Source organism: Macaca thibetana, chromosome 13 (assembly GCF_024542745.1).
Source record: "Macaca thibetana thibetana isolate TM-01 chromosome 13, ASM2454274v1, whole genome shotgun sequence".
Taxonomy (NCBI): domain Eukaryota; kingdom Metazoa; phylum Chordata; class Mammalia; order Primates; family Cercopithecidae; genus Macaca; species Macaca thibetana.
Window position 1 is genome coordinate 20982853 of NC_065590.1, and position 14790 is coordinate 20997642.

Sequence of the window (14790 nt, forward strand, 5' to 3'; positions counted from 1 at the left end):
CCCCATGAGAGGTGGCATTAACTTTCATCAGCTGACAGGCTTCTCCACTGTCAGATTAACTAATAATGGAATGTATTAATTAATATCAAATTAGTGAGCCAGGAGCAGTTCTGCACACCTGTAGTCCCAGCTACTCTGGAGGCTGAGGTGGGAGGATCCCTTGGGGCCAGGAGTTTGAGGCTACAGTGTGCTAAGATCATGCCTGAGAAGGGCCACTGCACTCCAGCCTGGGAGACAAAATGAGACTCTGTCTCTAAAAGAATAATTAAATAAATAAATAAATACTTTTTAAAAATCAAGTTAGTATTTGATATACTCACTATACTAAATATGTTAGTAGGATATACTCTGCAACTAGGTCTACATTTATTAACTGTGATTGTATCGTAAGGTAGCACGTTTCCTTTTCCCTTGTTTATTTATTCATGTATTATTTGTATTTATATGAACTCATGGATTCTATTTTAATCAACGGATTACAATCTGTTCTTGTCATTATCTATTCTGAGGCTCAAATAGCCCCAGATTTGGCCATAGGTAGTCCCCTTGAACAGCTTCTTTGATTGAATCCAGAATAACACACCATACTCCTTCGGTGGCCAGCATCCATTTTTCCCTCTTCCCACCAACAGCAGCCCAGATTTTAATGTTTATTGTCAACCAAGTGATTGGGTTGAGATGGACCCCACCTCAGCCCCAGGGGTATGCCCTGCTTAGCGTGAGCCAATCAGTGTACCCCATTATTCTCCAGGACACAGTGATTGGTCTGAGGGTGGGCAAATGACGTGTGATAACTGGCCAATGAGAACTGAGGAGACAGCTGATAGGCCTTCTGGGAAAGAAGCTTCCTATCTCTTTCCAAGGGAACTCTCTCTCCCTCTGATGGATGCGCTGTAAAGATGGTGAAGTGTGGACCTGATGAAGCCATTTCTGCTGCCAAGAGAGAAGCGAACCTGAACACAATTTCAATATACAGAGGTGGGGAGAACGAAAAAGTGCAATAAAACAGGACTGGGGCTCTGGTGACGCCACACATTTCTGGATCATTCTGTGCCTGAACACGTCTGTGGACTGGTTATTTGAGCCAGTAAATTACCTTTTTTAATTAGGCCAGAATGGGCTGAGACTTCTGTTGCTTGCAACCAAAAGGGCCCTAAATGATACACTCCCCCGAAACAGCAAAGGAAGGCTGCCTGTGGCAAGAAGCAAAAAGATGGGTTTCTGTTCCTTTTCACCAAAAACAAAACAAAAAAACCTCTAACGCTGCTGGTCTCCCCCACTGGTCTGAGAGCTTCTGGGGACATAGCCACTGTGTGCCCCAGCCTCTCAGAATAACGCATGGCTGTGGTGAGTGCTCAGTAAGCATTAACTGTGTGAATGCTGTTAAGGTTGTCTCGTTCATCGCTAAATCCGTAGCATCTACAACAGTGTATGGGACACACGACAGACATTTATTGAAGGACTACACAGCTCACCCCAGCATGCCACTGACACCCAGCCCTCAAATCCACCAAAGGAGAAGAAGCTGCGGCTAAAATCTTGCTTGACACTTTATTCTCCTGAGAGGGGAGCGCAGCAGAGGGAGTCGGGGAAGGGAGACTGGAGAGTGGATTCTGGACCGAGGAAGCAAAGAGCCGGCAGAGGTTGCTGAGGTTCCCGGGATCTGAGGACAGGAGCCTGTGCTTCTTCCACAGGACAGGGTGAGAGGGCTCAGAGAGAACCTGGAGCGGAGAGAACAGCCAGCTGTGGGCAGATGTGGTGGGTCCCCATGGGGAAGCAGGCACTCAGAATGTTACTTGCTTAAGGTCTCGCAGCCACCCGTCCCTACTGAACACACCCAGTGGCACATCCTGGAAGCCAGTCGGCAGCCTGAGCAGGTTGTGGGGCCTTGAATAGAAAAGTCACAAGCTCCAATGACAGGAAATGGTGGGGACCCCCGATCTGCTAGCACAGAATCCCAGAGCATTGGCAAGTGCCAGCTGAGCTGCCAAAGCCAATCACCAAGGCCCCTTTCTGGCCCCACTTCCTACAGCTGAGTCGTGTTCTCTCCAGGCACAGCCTGGGCAGTCATGGAGGGAAAGGCCTCACGCTCCCCTGCCTGAAGGGTTCCCTAGCCCAGCTCTCAGGACCCAGAATTGTGGGGGAGGATGTGGCCCCAGTTCCCGACCCCAGGGACCCATGCTGGGCTGGGGATTGGAGTTTGACTGAGGGTCTGATGACCTTGAATAGCCTCAGTCTGAGGACATTTCTCCAAGGTCAGGTCTACGCACACGGTGACCTCCTTCAATTCTCATTCCAATCTCAAAAATCAGGATTGCTATCTCCCCTTCACAGATGAAGAAACTGAAGCTCAGAGAGGTCAAGTTATTTGCTTAAAGTCACACAGCCAGGGAGAGATGGAGACCAGATTTTACTCCACGACCACCTGTGTCTAAAGCCCAAGCTCTAATCAGTATTTCTCAAACATTTCTAGCTAAAGTCCATCTGCTCAATTCTCCACACTTTCCTGTGCTGGGAGATGGGGGAGTAATGTGTCCTAAGAAGGCAGCTTTGATGTATCCTGGGGGAAACTGTCTCCACCCCTCAGGAGGCATCCCTGCTGTCACCTCTGCACTCACCCATAGAAGGTTCACACAACCTGAGGTCCACACAGATCTTCTGGGCAGTTTCTCCGGCCAGGAGGCCCTGGGTAACTCTAGGCTGATACCTCCTCATGAAATTTTTGCAGACGTCGCGCCATTGTGACTTCACCATCCTACACACACGGGCCTCAGCATTGGAAATGCTTCTCTGCAGCAGCAGAACCACAGTGGACATGGTTATAGGGTGAGTCCTGCGCAGCTCTGCCACCCTGCAGGTTCCAGCAGCCCTAGCAATGGGAGTACTAGGTGCGAGGAACTGGCACCTGGTGCCCATGGAGCCAGAGACTGTAGACACAGGGCTGGGCCCCTACTCCCACTCTCCAAGGCCTGGCCCAAGCCTGGTCAGGTAGGGCTCCTGAGACAAGGACAGTTAGCCCTGCTGAGGTCTCAGCCCCTTGTCCACCTGTCCCCTGCCTTCTGTGTGGAGAATGGTGCCCGTGGCTGCCAGGCACACATTAAATGCTCTGCCATGTAGCTACCTGGGTCCAGGACCTGGCTGGGGGCTACAGCCAGAGGGGGTGCATAGAGAAGACTGGTGGGGGTGGGAGGTGTGGTTAGAGCTTGGAGTCTTGGCTCATTTGGTTTTAAAGTCTCTTTTATGCCATCCCAGGGGGGGAGGATGAATCTGGGTATCCAGGGTTAAGTGTGAGCCTGCAGTGCCAGGATGCTAAGAAGTTTCGGGGAGCAGAGGAGAGGGAAGGAGGGAGAGTGAAACAGTAATTCTTGGTAGTAACGCAGTCATTTGTTAAGCATTCACTCAGTGCTAGATGTGGAGCTAAGCATATCCCAGCCCTCAGCTCTTTTAAAAAGCTTCAGCAGCCAGGTGCAATGGCTCACACCTGTAATCCCACACTTTGGGAGGCCAAGGCAGGTGGATTGCTTCAGCTCAGAAGTTGGAGACCAGCCTGGGCAGCACAGTGAGACCCTGTTTCTACAAAAGTACCAAAATTAGCTGGGCGTGGTGGCACACACCTGGAGTCCCAGCTACTTGGGAGGTTCAGGCAGGAGAATTGCTTGGGCCAGGGAGGCAGAGGTTGCAGTGAGCCGAGATCACACCACTGCACTCCAGCCTGGGTTTAAGAGTAAGATCCTATCTCAAGAAGAAAAAAAAGAAGAGCTTCGACAACTTGCGAGATAGGGACTATTATCCATCCCATTTCAAAGATAAGATAACTGAGGCTCAGAAAGTGGAAGTGACTTGCCCAAGGCCATGCAGCTTCCAAGTAGCAGATCTGGGATTTATCAGTCCTGACTCAGGTCTCTTAGGGAACCAGCTTCTCAAAGCTCTGCCTTGGACACAAATGTTAGGGCTTTAGGGGAAGATTCCTAACTTCTCTGGGACAAGCCCTCTTTGAGTATACATGATGAAAACCGTGTATACTCTCTCTGACTTACACAGTTCCAGATAGTCACAAACAATTTCACAAGTTCTCTGAAATTCATCCACAGACACATGGGGACTCACAGATTCCCTTCTAGGAAGCCCTCCCCCAGGACCACTGTGCAAGGTGACCCCAGGCTCCCTGATCCCCAACCTGGTCACAGGCCGGCCCCTCCATTGAGCAGCAGACAGGAGGCTCTGTAGCCCCTCGGCCTCACCTGGGTGGGCTCATTCACCATAGCCTTCAGTGTCTGGATTATCCTCAGACAGATCTTGCAGTCGAAGCCCAGCTCCTGCATTTTGATCAACAGGTCACCCTGTCAGGAAAGAAAGCCCCTATCATGGTCTCTCAGACATTCTGGGAGTGCGTGAAAGTGACCAAGAAAGCGGCCCTTGGTGTTTCTGAGGCTGGCAGGAATGTCCGTGATCTCTTCCCAGAGCATGGATACACTGAAGGCCTGAACTGGCTGCCTGGACCCTGCCTGCATTTTTGCTTGTCTTAGAGGCTCTGAGACACCCCAGAAACAGCCTCCCACACCCCCAGTACTTTCCCAGCCCTGCACTTGCCCCTCTCCTATTGAGGAACTCCCAGGGGAGTCTACCTATTTGGGTTCTGCAGCCCCAGGCTCTTTGGAGTGTGAGACCCCGGAGGATCCTCTTGGGACAGTCTACCAGGTATCTGTAGCCCTCCTGGCCAGACATGAATTCGACAAAACCAGCATCGTCAGAAACAGCCCAGCCTCCACTCCCACCTCCTGACCATTAGAGAGCTCCAGCCCTCACCCCAGGAGCCACCCAGGGAGGAGGGAAAGGAGAGGGACTGTGGCAGGTGAGCAGAGAGCCAACATGTACCTGGGGGCCCTCCTGGGCCAGGCACGGGCAGGATTGCTCCCTGTCACACAGGTGGGCTGTTGCCACTTCATAGTACTCAGGGCTCAGACGAGAGAAGACCAAACCTGAGGAAGAAGGCACTTCAGCTCCCCCTCCGCAGGTGGAAGGAGAGGGAAAACCCATTCTCCTGGCTGGTGGGAGTCCAGGAGGTGGCCAGGGCCTCGGACAGGGGCTGGGCCTTGCAGGGGGCCAGGATACCTGTCCACATGCTTTGCCCTGGAGCCGCTCTGACCCACTCTCAGCACAAACACATGTTCTCACTTTCCTTCTAGAAAGCCAGGAGGGCGGTGAGACTTTCTCTTCTCCTCTGTTCTGCCAGCAACACAGATTTGGGGGTCAGTTTGTCTAGAAACTTCCCTCAATCTCCTTTCAAGAGATTTTCTTTTTTTACCTTCCAGCCAGATGGCCCAGCCAAATCCACTCTCCCTTCCAGAAGTGTCCTTGCCCTTGGGGCTCACACTGACCCCAAGGCCTGGGAGACAGCAGGGTGCAGGGGGCAGGAAGTCTGCTTTGAGCAGGGAAGAGACCCCGTTCTCTCACCAGCCCTGCACAATCCTAGACAGTGTAGGCCTGAGGAAACGCAGATCCACCGATGAAGGCCAATGGCCTTCACCACACAGATGCGGAGGCAGGGCCTTGGGAGGGAAACGGGGGATCTCAGGCCACACAGTGTGGCCAGTAGAGTTAGGACCAGAATCCCTGGCCTGTCTCTCCTCCTTGGCCAGGCCACTGACAGGCTGGGCAACACACTGGGCTAAGCCTGGCTCTGAGGGGAGGGCCAGGTCTCCATGATGTGGGAGAAGGCTGGGGAGAGGCAGGGGCACCTGGGTGCCCACAGAGTCCATGCTCCGGGTTCAGCCAGCCTGAGAGTGCGAGGCTGGAAGGGCCATCAGGATCGATCCCGAGGGGAAGGCCTTACCTGGGTTGCCCAGGAGCATGGCTGCAAGGAGAAGGAGGGCCCAGGTAACCATGGTGGGGCAGCTGCTCAGATGCCTTTCACACCCTGTTTTGTGAGCAGGGAGCCTGCAGCTTAACCTTTCTCAGGTCCTGCCCTTTTTGTATGTCATCTTCCTGTGTCACTGGGTTTACCACAAGTACAAATACTAATTTATGAAGAAGCAGATCAGTGCAGTGGTAGCCCACAGGGTTCACGCCACACCCCACTCCCACACAACTAGAATGCCAGGTTGCTGGAGGCCAGCAGCTGCCTGGATGCTTGGGATGTGGTAATGGAGGGAGAAACCGCTTAGTACAAGTATGTTCCAAATACTTCGTGGGACATACTTATACTAAAAGTATAAGTGAGTCATCTCACTTGATCCAAAACCTATTTTTAAACAGCTTTTTAAATTTAACAATATACCACGAACATCTTTCCACATCTGTAAATATAGATCTTCTTCATCATTTCCACTGGTTACCTAATGGTTCCCTTTACACATGAACCATAGCTGGGGTCCTGTAACTCTGGGACTCATGTCCCCTGTAGTACTTTGGTTTGAAGAGCAGAGGCCGGGAAGCCTCTCCAAGGGCTCACCCGGTAGTCGAGTTGAGTGATGTGAAGGCCTTCTTCAGACAGGGTGCCTCAGCATCTCAAAATGGCAGCTGTAGCTCCTCCAGGCTACAAGGCCTGTTCATGTGGAAAATGGAAAGAGTGAAGCAGAAAGAGATGGTACTTGTATAGGAAAAACATCTTTCCCAGGGACCTTCAACCTCCATCTAATTGATCTGAACTGTGTCACATGATGACCCTGGCTGCAAAGGGCAATAGGAAGGGAGTCTAATGCTGGACCTTCACTGACACTTCGTTTTTTGTTGCTGTTTGTTTGGTTTGGTTTGGTTTGGTTTTTCTTTTTTGAGATGGAGTTTCACTCTTGTCACCCAGGCTGGAGTGCAATGGTGTGATCTTGGCTCGCTGCAACCTCCACCTCCAGGTTCAAGTGATTATCCTGTCTCAGCCTCCTGAGTAGCTGGGATTACAGGCGCATGCCACCACGCCCTGCTAATTTGTGTGTTTTTAGTAGAGACAGGGTTTCACCACGTTGGCCAGGCTGGTCTCAAACTCCTGACCTCAGGTGATCCACCCGCCTCAGCCTCCCAAAGTGCTAGGATTACAAGAGTGAGCCATCGCACGCGGCCTTCATTGACACTTTGAACAAAATTGGTATTCTGTTAGGGAGGATGAGGGAATGGGAATCGTATAGGCAATGGCAGTGTCAGTTACTGCACGACTTTTTTTTTTTTTTTTTTTTTTTTGATACAAGGTCTTGCTCTGTCGTTCAGGCTAGAGTGCAGTGGTACAATCACAGATCACCGCAGCCTCAACCGCCCAGGCTCCAAAAATCCCCCCACCTCAGCCTCCCTAGTAGATGAGACCATAGGTGCTTGCCACTATCACCCCTGCTGATTTTAAAATGTTTGGAAGAGATGGGTCTCCATATGTTGCCCAGGCTAGTCTCGAACTCCTGGACTCAAGCGATCCTCCCCGCCTCCAAAGTGCTGAGATTATAGGCATGAGCAACCATGCCTGATTTTGCAGGACTTTTTGATAAGGAAACATATTTTGGGAAGAATTGGTAGGACTTTGTAGCTATATGATTACAAGAAAGAAACAAGAGAGAGGTGAAATATTAGTGAAATATCAGGAGGCTGAGGGACTGGCTGTGCAAATTAGAAAAAGGAGCTTGTTGGTGAGAAGTTGAGTTTGAGGTATTGCATTTGTGGCTGGCTTGTTTCCCCAGATGTAAATCAACTGCTTGAGGGCAGGACTGCCTCTGCCTGTCAGGGTCTCCCCACCATGCCTAGAACAGCTCTCAGACCAACCGGCAAACTCCTTTTACCTCAGATGAGGAAAGCAGGACTCAGAGAGATCCAGTGAATTACCCACCAACACAGAGCTAGGAAGGGAATAGTCTGTGGATATGAACCCAGACCCTATGACTCCAAAGCCCAAGTTTTCCCCCAGCCCTACCCTATCTCAGTCTCCAGGTTTTCAGTGCAGGGCCACAATCCTCTTGAGGCCAGCTCAGGCACTACTCCCCCGTCTCAGCAGGCTCCCTCTCTCCTGACCACTTGTAGACCTTGGTCTCATGTGTGAAGACCATATTAATGGGCAGAAAAAGTCTTGAAAGGTGACTCATGTCTCTTTATTGTGGGAAACTTGGTGAGACCAAATATTGCAGTGAGTCCTTTTCTGAGGTGTTGAGGGGTACGTGACAAAGCTCACGTAGTTAGTCACAAGTCTCCACCCAGGCCTCTGGGGTCCCGTGTGATAAGAACCTGGGGTCTTACCCAGTTCCCACCCATGGTACCCCGGGAACTGACCCATTGCAAGTCAGGACCAGGCCCCAAAAAAATTCCTGTGTGAAATACTGCCTTCTGTATCTTCTTCAGAAAATCTTCACTTACGCTAAAGTCATAAAAATAGCCTCTATGTTTTTTTCTAGAACTTTTATAATTTTAACTTTGACATTTAGGTCTATGACTCATCTCAAATGAATGTATAATGTGAGTTGGGTTGAGGTTCTGTTTTTCAATATCAATTTCTTGAAAAGATTTTTCTTTTCCCATTGAATTGCTTTGGCATGTTGGTTGAATATCAATTGACTATGGGTCTGTTTGCGGACTCATTTTATCAACTACTACTGCAATAATAATAATATTATAATCATAATAAAGCAATCCAATTTTTTAAATGGGCAAAATATTTGAACAGGTAATTTGCAAAGGAAGATAAGAACAACCAAAACATTTGAAAACCTGCTCAATATCATAAATCACAAAGAAATTCCTTTTTTTGAGCTGCAGCCTCACTCTGTCGCCCAGGCTGGAGAGCAGTGGCATGATCTCGGCTCACTGCCACTTCTGTCTCCTGGGTTCAAGCAATTCTCCTGCCTCAGCCTCCTGAGTAGCTGGGATTACAGGCACATACCACCATGCCTGGCTAATTTTTGTATTTTTAGTAGAGATGGGGTTTCACCATCTTGGTCCATGCTGGTCTTGAACTGCTGATATCAAGTGATCCACCCACCTCGGCCTCCCAAAGTGTTGGGATTACAGGCACAAGCCACCACTCCTGGCCAAGAAATTCTGTATTAAAACTCTACTGAGATGATGTCATCAACATGACAGTAGCCAAAAGGCAGAAAGAGCCCAGGTGTCCATTGACAAATAAATGGATAAACAAGCCGGTCATCATGGCTCAACCTCTAATCCCAGCACGTTGGGAGGCCAAGGTGGGAAGATGGCTTGAGGCCAGGAGTTTGAGGCCACCCTGAGCAACATAGTAGACCCCAGTTCTACAGAAAAATTTAAGAATTAGCTGGGCATAGTGGCATGTGCCTATAGTCCCAGCTACTCAGGAGGCTGAGGTGAGAGGATTGCTTGAGCCCAGGAGGTCAAGGCTGCAGTGAGCCAAGGTCATGCCACTGCACTCCAGCCTGGGTGACAGAGTGAGAGCCTATCTCTAAGAAAAATGAAAATAAAAATTTTTTAAAATGCATAAACAAAATGTGCTGTACATATACAATGGAGATGGAGTACGATTCAGCCAAAAAAGGGAACACAGCTCTGATACATACAACATGAATGAACCTTGAAATAATTATGCCAACTGAAATAAGTCAAACACAAAAGGATAAACGTTGTATGATTCCAGTTACATAAAATTTCTAGAATAAGCAAATTCATAGGGACAGAAAGTAGATTAGAGGTTACCCAGGGCTGGAAGGAGTGGGAAATGAGGGACTTAGTGCCCATTGGTTACAGACTTTCCATTTGTTGTGATGAGAACGGTTTTGGAAATAGATAGTTCCAAATAGATGATTCCACAACTTTGTGAGTGTAATTAATGCCACTGGACTGTACATCTAAAATGGTTAAAATGGTTAATTTTGTTATTTATTTTTATTAGTATTATTTTTAATTGACAAATCATAATTTTATATATTTATGGAGTACAATGTGATGTTTTGATATATGAATACCACTTAGAATGATTAAATCAAGGTAATTAACATATCTATTACCTCCCCTATCAGTTTTTGTGGTACACATTTTATGTTATATGTATTTTACCACAATAGAAAAAAAAATTATTTTAAAAGGCTGTTCAAAGAAAATGAAAGAAGGAAGAATAAATAAGTAAATAAAAGATTGTTTGCAGAAGCTTTTTCATAAGAGCCAAAAATTAGACATAAACCAAATGTCCATCAACAGGTCAATGGATGAAGAAATTAAGGTAGAGCCATGCAATATTGTACACAACTTGGCAATAAAAAGGAATGAACTACTAATACATGCAATAAAATGAATAAATCTTAAAAAAAAAAAAAGGAAGAAAAAGAAGCCAGACATGAAAGACTTCATTCTGTATGATTCCATTTATATGAAGTTCTTGAACAAGCAAAATTCATCTATGGCAAAAGAAATCAGAGAAATGGTAGGAGATGGAGGAAGATGTGAGGGTTATTGGGCTGGCACCGGGATTTTCTTAGGTAGTGAAAGTGTTCTATATCTTAATTAGCTTGTGAATTGTGTGAGTGTGCATCTATCAAAACTCTTCAAACTGGACATTTAAGATTTAAGTGGTTAGCTACATGTAAATTATATCTCAATTCTAAAATTATCGAAAATTTTTTTTTTTTTTTTTTTTTTGAGATGGAGTTTTCCTCTTGTCGCCCAGTCTGGAGTGCAATGGCACGATCTCGGCTCACCGAAACCTCTGCCTCCAGGATTCAAGCTATTCTCCTGCCTCAGCCTCCCGGGTAGCTGGGATTACAGGCATGTGCCACCACGCCCGGCTAATTTTGTATTTTTAATTAGTAGAAATGGGGTTTCTCCATGTTGGTCAGGCTGGTCTAGAACTCCCCACCTCAGGTGATCCGCCCACCTCGGCCTCCCAAAGTGCTGGGATTACAAGCGTGAGCCACCGCGCCCAGACAAAAAAAAGTTACAATTTTATGACTCCCAATGAACAATATCAAATACTTCCCCAAAGGATAGTATCCATTTACAACACTGTCAACATTGTATGAGAGTTCCCTGAACTCTCACCAGCATTCAATATTATCACACTGTTTATTTTACAAATGTAATGAGTGAAAATCACACCTATTTTTATTTTCATTTCAATTACTACGAATTAAGTTTAATATTTTCCCAGGTATTTGTTTACATTTACATTTATTTTGAAATTGTCTTTTTATGGCCCCTGCCCAGTATCTATTGGACTCTACTATGTTTTTTAATTTGTAAGAATTCTTTATTAATAAATACATTAATGTTTTGATATATTTGCTACAAATATTTTGTCACTTCTTGATTGACCTTTAAATTTCCATAAGGTTCTTATGCATAGAAAGTTTTCATTTTCTATAATCAAATATGAATATTTATTTGTGACATCTTTTCTCAGTTTAGAAAGTTGTGATTGCCTCTTTTTCCCTAGAAAATAATTATATTTTTGCTAATTTTTGCAGTTAGACATATTTTTTAATGTGACACTTTAATCCTCTGGAACTGATTTTAGGAAGGTATGAGGTGGGATGAAAATGTATTCTTTTCAAATTGCTATTCTCTTAATCTAAAGGTATTGATTATATACTTTCCCCTCCTCTCCACTGATTTGAAATTGTTCTTTTATTGTATATTCAGTTATACATAATAAGATCAAATTCTGAGTTATCCATTCTAATTGACCCGGATATCTAGTGTTCTATTAACATTATCCAATCCTGCAGTTTTCTTCTTGATATTTTCCTTTGATATTCCTTTACTTTTAAATTGTACTTTGAGTAATATTTTATATACTATACTTTATATGCTAAAAGTATATATAAGGTATAATATTTATATACTAAATATTAAATATCTACTAAATGCTAAATATAAATTATTTTGACCAATATATCAGATTGTAATTTTCACTTTAAATTTTATTATAACTAAAAACTAATATGTAAAAAATTCACTTCTTTATAGTCACTCTTTCAGCCATGATCATAGTATAACTTTTTTTTTTTTTTTGGAGACAGAGTCTCTGTCTGTCGCCCAGGCTGGAGTGCAGTGGTGCGATCTCGGCTCACTGCAAGCTCCGCCTCCCAGGTTCACGCCATTCTCCTGCCTCAGCTTCCCAAGTAGCTAGGACTGCAGGCACCCGCCACCACGCCCAGCTAATTTTTTATATTTTTAGTAGAGACAGGGTTTCACTATGTTAGCCAGGATGGTCTTGATCTCCTGACCTCATGATCCACCCGCTTCAGCCTCCCAAAGTGCTGGGATTACAGGCATGAGCCACCGTGCCCGGCTGTTTTTTGTTTGTTTGTTTGTGTGTTTTTTGAGATGGGTCTGGCTGTGTTGCCCAGGCTGGAGTGCAGTGGTGTGATCTCGGCTCAGTGCAACTTCCGCCTCCCGGGTTCAACTGATTCTTCTGCCTCAGACCCCTGAGTAGCTGGGATTACAGGCGCCCACCACCACACCTCACTAATTTTTGTATTTTTAATAGAGACTGGTTTTCACCATGTTGGCCAGACTGGTCTTGAACTCCTGGCCTCAAGTGATGTGCCCGCCTTGGCCTCCCAAAGTGCTGGGATTACAGGCGTGAGCCACCATGCCCAGCAGATCATAGTATGACTTTCTATTTTTTCCAAGTCATCTTTTTTCTCTCTCAATAAAGTTTTAGGAAGAGTTCTCCAGTGCAGGGGAGCTGAGCATCAGCCAACCTGGGACTCAGACCATGATGCTCCTGGGTGGCCAGGGAGTTGGCGGGGGTCGACGGGGGGCATGAGACTTCAGAGGGATGTCCAGCTGGGAGCAGATCCCTCTTCTGCTTTCTCCCCAACTTGTGCAAATGACTCAGAGCTTATTCACGTGACATTGTGATATAACAAAACAAAACGCCAGGGACTCAAAATGAGATAATTAAAGGCAGTAAAACAGAAATAAAATAGGGAGATAATCAGCCAAGAAAGACCCATGGGAGAAAGCAGATGATGGAAAATAAAGTGAAGCAGCATTTTATGGTATGTGTTTCACCAGACTTTCTGAAATTTAAAACACGATGGCCCTTTATTTAGAGAACTGCTCTTCTCAGCACCAGTCACAGCAAACAAGCAGTCCTTAGATGTTAACTGTCTGATTGCACTTGGGAAAATATTATTAAATAGCCTCACCCTAAGAATGAGAAGAAAATATACCTATCAAATTTTATGGAACATTTTTACATTTCACCAGCATCCATTGATCTCTTACTTTTGGTAAACATTTCCATTGTCTCCTATTTCAGGAATTCTGTACTTTCAGGCAGTAGGTTTACTAAATACCACATCTGCCTATTTACTCAAATGATATCCTTTACTTAAAGGCTTTTTGCATTATCCAGTTTTCCTGATAGTTTGTATAGATGATTGCCTGAATTTCTCGAAAACCACCAAATTTCCCTTAAGCATCAAAGTTATTTTTATTTCTTTGCAGTAATTTCAATTTAGATTTCAGTCCTTGCTTACGTTTTGGGAGACCCAGCCATCTGCCAAAGCCTGAAGGCACAGAATGTTTATTCTCATCAATGTCCTTTCTATGTCAGCATTCAGGGTTAGTGGCCGTCATTTTTCCTGATGATTTTATGGTTTTTATAACCTCTTTGTTACATGAGTTTAGGATAACTTTCTATATGAATGAGACTATCCTGTATCTTCTTCCCTTTCATCCCATTCTAGATATACTGTGAGCTCTAAAAAATTACACTTGCCCAAACTCACTGTTTTCTTGGTACCTGGTTGCCATTTGTACCACTTCAAGTAATCATCCTTTTTCTTAAGGTACAGATTCCAGCATTGAGATGAGTTCCCTGGTTGTACTTTGTCAATAGTTTTCTCATAGCTACAATGTATTGGTTTAATCGTCACAAGCTTAATTTAGGAGACGTCGAATTACCTGTGGATCCATTTGTCAACTGGAAATGCTGCTTCCTTCCATGTACAATTTATAATCTTGAAAATTTGCTCAATAAGAATCTGTTAATATGTTGCCATGTTAAAGTGAATTAAAATTTACAACTACAATAAGAATCATAATTTTATGATTGAAAAACGATGATGAGTCAGGATATATAAAAAACAAGCCGAAGCCTGAGGCAGTGGCACGCACCTGTAGTCCCAGCTTCTCGGGAAGCCCCGGAGTTTAAGAGCAACCTGGGCGACATATTGAGACCCAGTCTCAAACAAACAAACAAACAAACAAAGAAATGGACGAAAGCCTTTCCCCTCTAACTTTCCCATCTCTTCAGAATGTATCTTTTGGGGATATGGTATTATTTATTAAATAGTATTTTATTTTACAAACAAAATAATTCCAGCCAATCATGGTGACTCATGCCTGTAATCCCAGCACTTTGGGAGGCTGAAGTGGGATGATCACTCAAACCCTGGAGTTTGAGATCAGCCTGAGCAACACAGACCCCATCTCAAAAAAAGTTTTTAAATTTAAAAAATAACTCCAAGAACATTTGTTACGCCTGTTCAGGGACATTGTATATTATAAATATGAATTTGCTATGTAAATATAAAATTTACTGCCAACTTTATGATATAAACTTAAATGAACATTTTAATCAAATTGAAAAACAGAAAACAACTCCTGAGAAGCAGCTTGCCACCCAAAATATAAACATGAGTGAGAAAAGCAACACAAAGAAAAGCCTTGGGCAACTCTCTCATGCTCCAATTACCTTCCTTCTAGCTGGACTCCCTCAGGCTGAGAAATCACTTCCATTGTCCTTGACTGTATTAATTTTCTATTATTGTCACAGCAATTACCACAACCCTAATGGGTTAAAATAACACCCGTGTATTATCTGACAGTTCCGTCGGTCAGAAGACT

The 14790-nt window shown here is 45.1% G+C and overlaps 3 protein-coding genes and 1 pseudogene across 6 annotated transcripts in view; 2 read left to right on the forward strand and 2 right to left on the reverse strand.

Annotated features, from left to right (window-relative positions):
* MRPL35 (mitochondrial ribosomal protein L35) overlaps window positions 1–14790 on the reverse strand; it is a 536751-nt gene that overhangs the window by 505309 nt on the left and 16652 nt on the right. Inside the window, exon 1 of one of the 2 annotated variants that reach the window (XM_050753135.1) lies at window positions 12749–12752. The exons of the other annotated variant lie outside the window; for it this stretch is intronic. The gene's annotated coding sequence lies outside the window, so the exon portion shown is untranslated. Of the gene's footprint in view, window positions 1–12748; window positions 12753–14790 lie in introns of those variants that run through there. 2 annotated transcript variants of the gene reach the window in all.
* Window positions 1–14790, forward strand: part of GGCX (gamma-glutamyl carboxylase) — a 162173-nt gene that overhangs the window by 7912 nt on the left and 139471 nt on the right. The window lies entirely within an intron of this gene.
* Window positions 1433–6003, reverse strand: GNLY (granulysin). Of its 3 annotated transcripts, XM_050753146.1 has the most exons (6): window positions 5834–6003; window positions 5306–5386; window positions 4876–4979; window positions 4242–4340; window positions 2619–2790; window positions 1433–1721 (listed from the first exon to the last, which is right to left on the reverse strand). In XM_050753146.1, exons 1-6 carry the CDS (start codon window positions 5883–5885, stop codon window positions 1711–1713), a joined length of 519 nt encoding a protein of 172 aa, XP_050609103.1. In that variant the 5' UTR covers window positions 5886–6003; the 3' UTR covers window positions 1433–1710. The 3 variants fall into 3 exon arrangements, with proteins under 3 accessions (XP_050609103.1, XP_050609100.1, XP_050609101.1); XM_050753143.1 differs by lacking the exon at window positions 5306–5386 and having other exon boundaries at window positions 5834–5996; XM_050753144.1 differs by having other exon boundaries at window positions 5113–5992.
* LOC126934389 (probable G-protein coupled receptor 160) lies at window positions 12877–13958 on the forward strand (annotated as a pseudogene).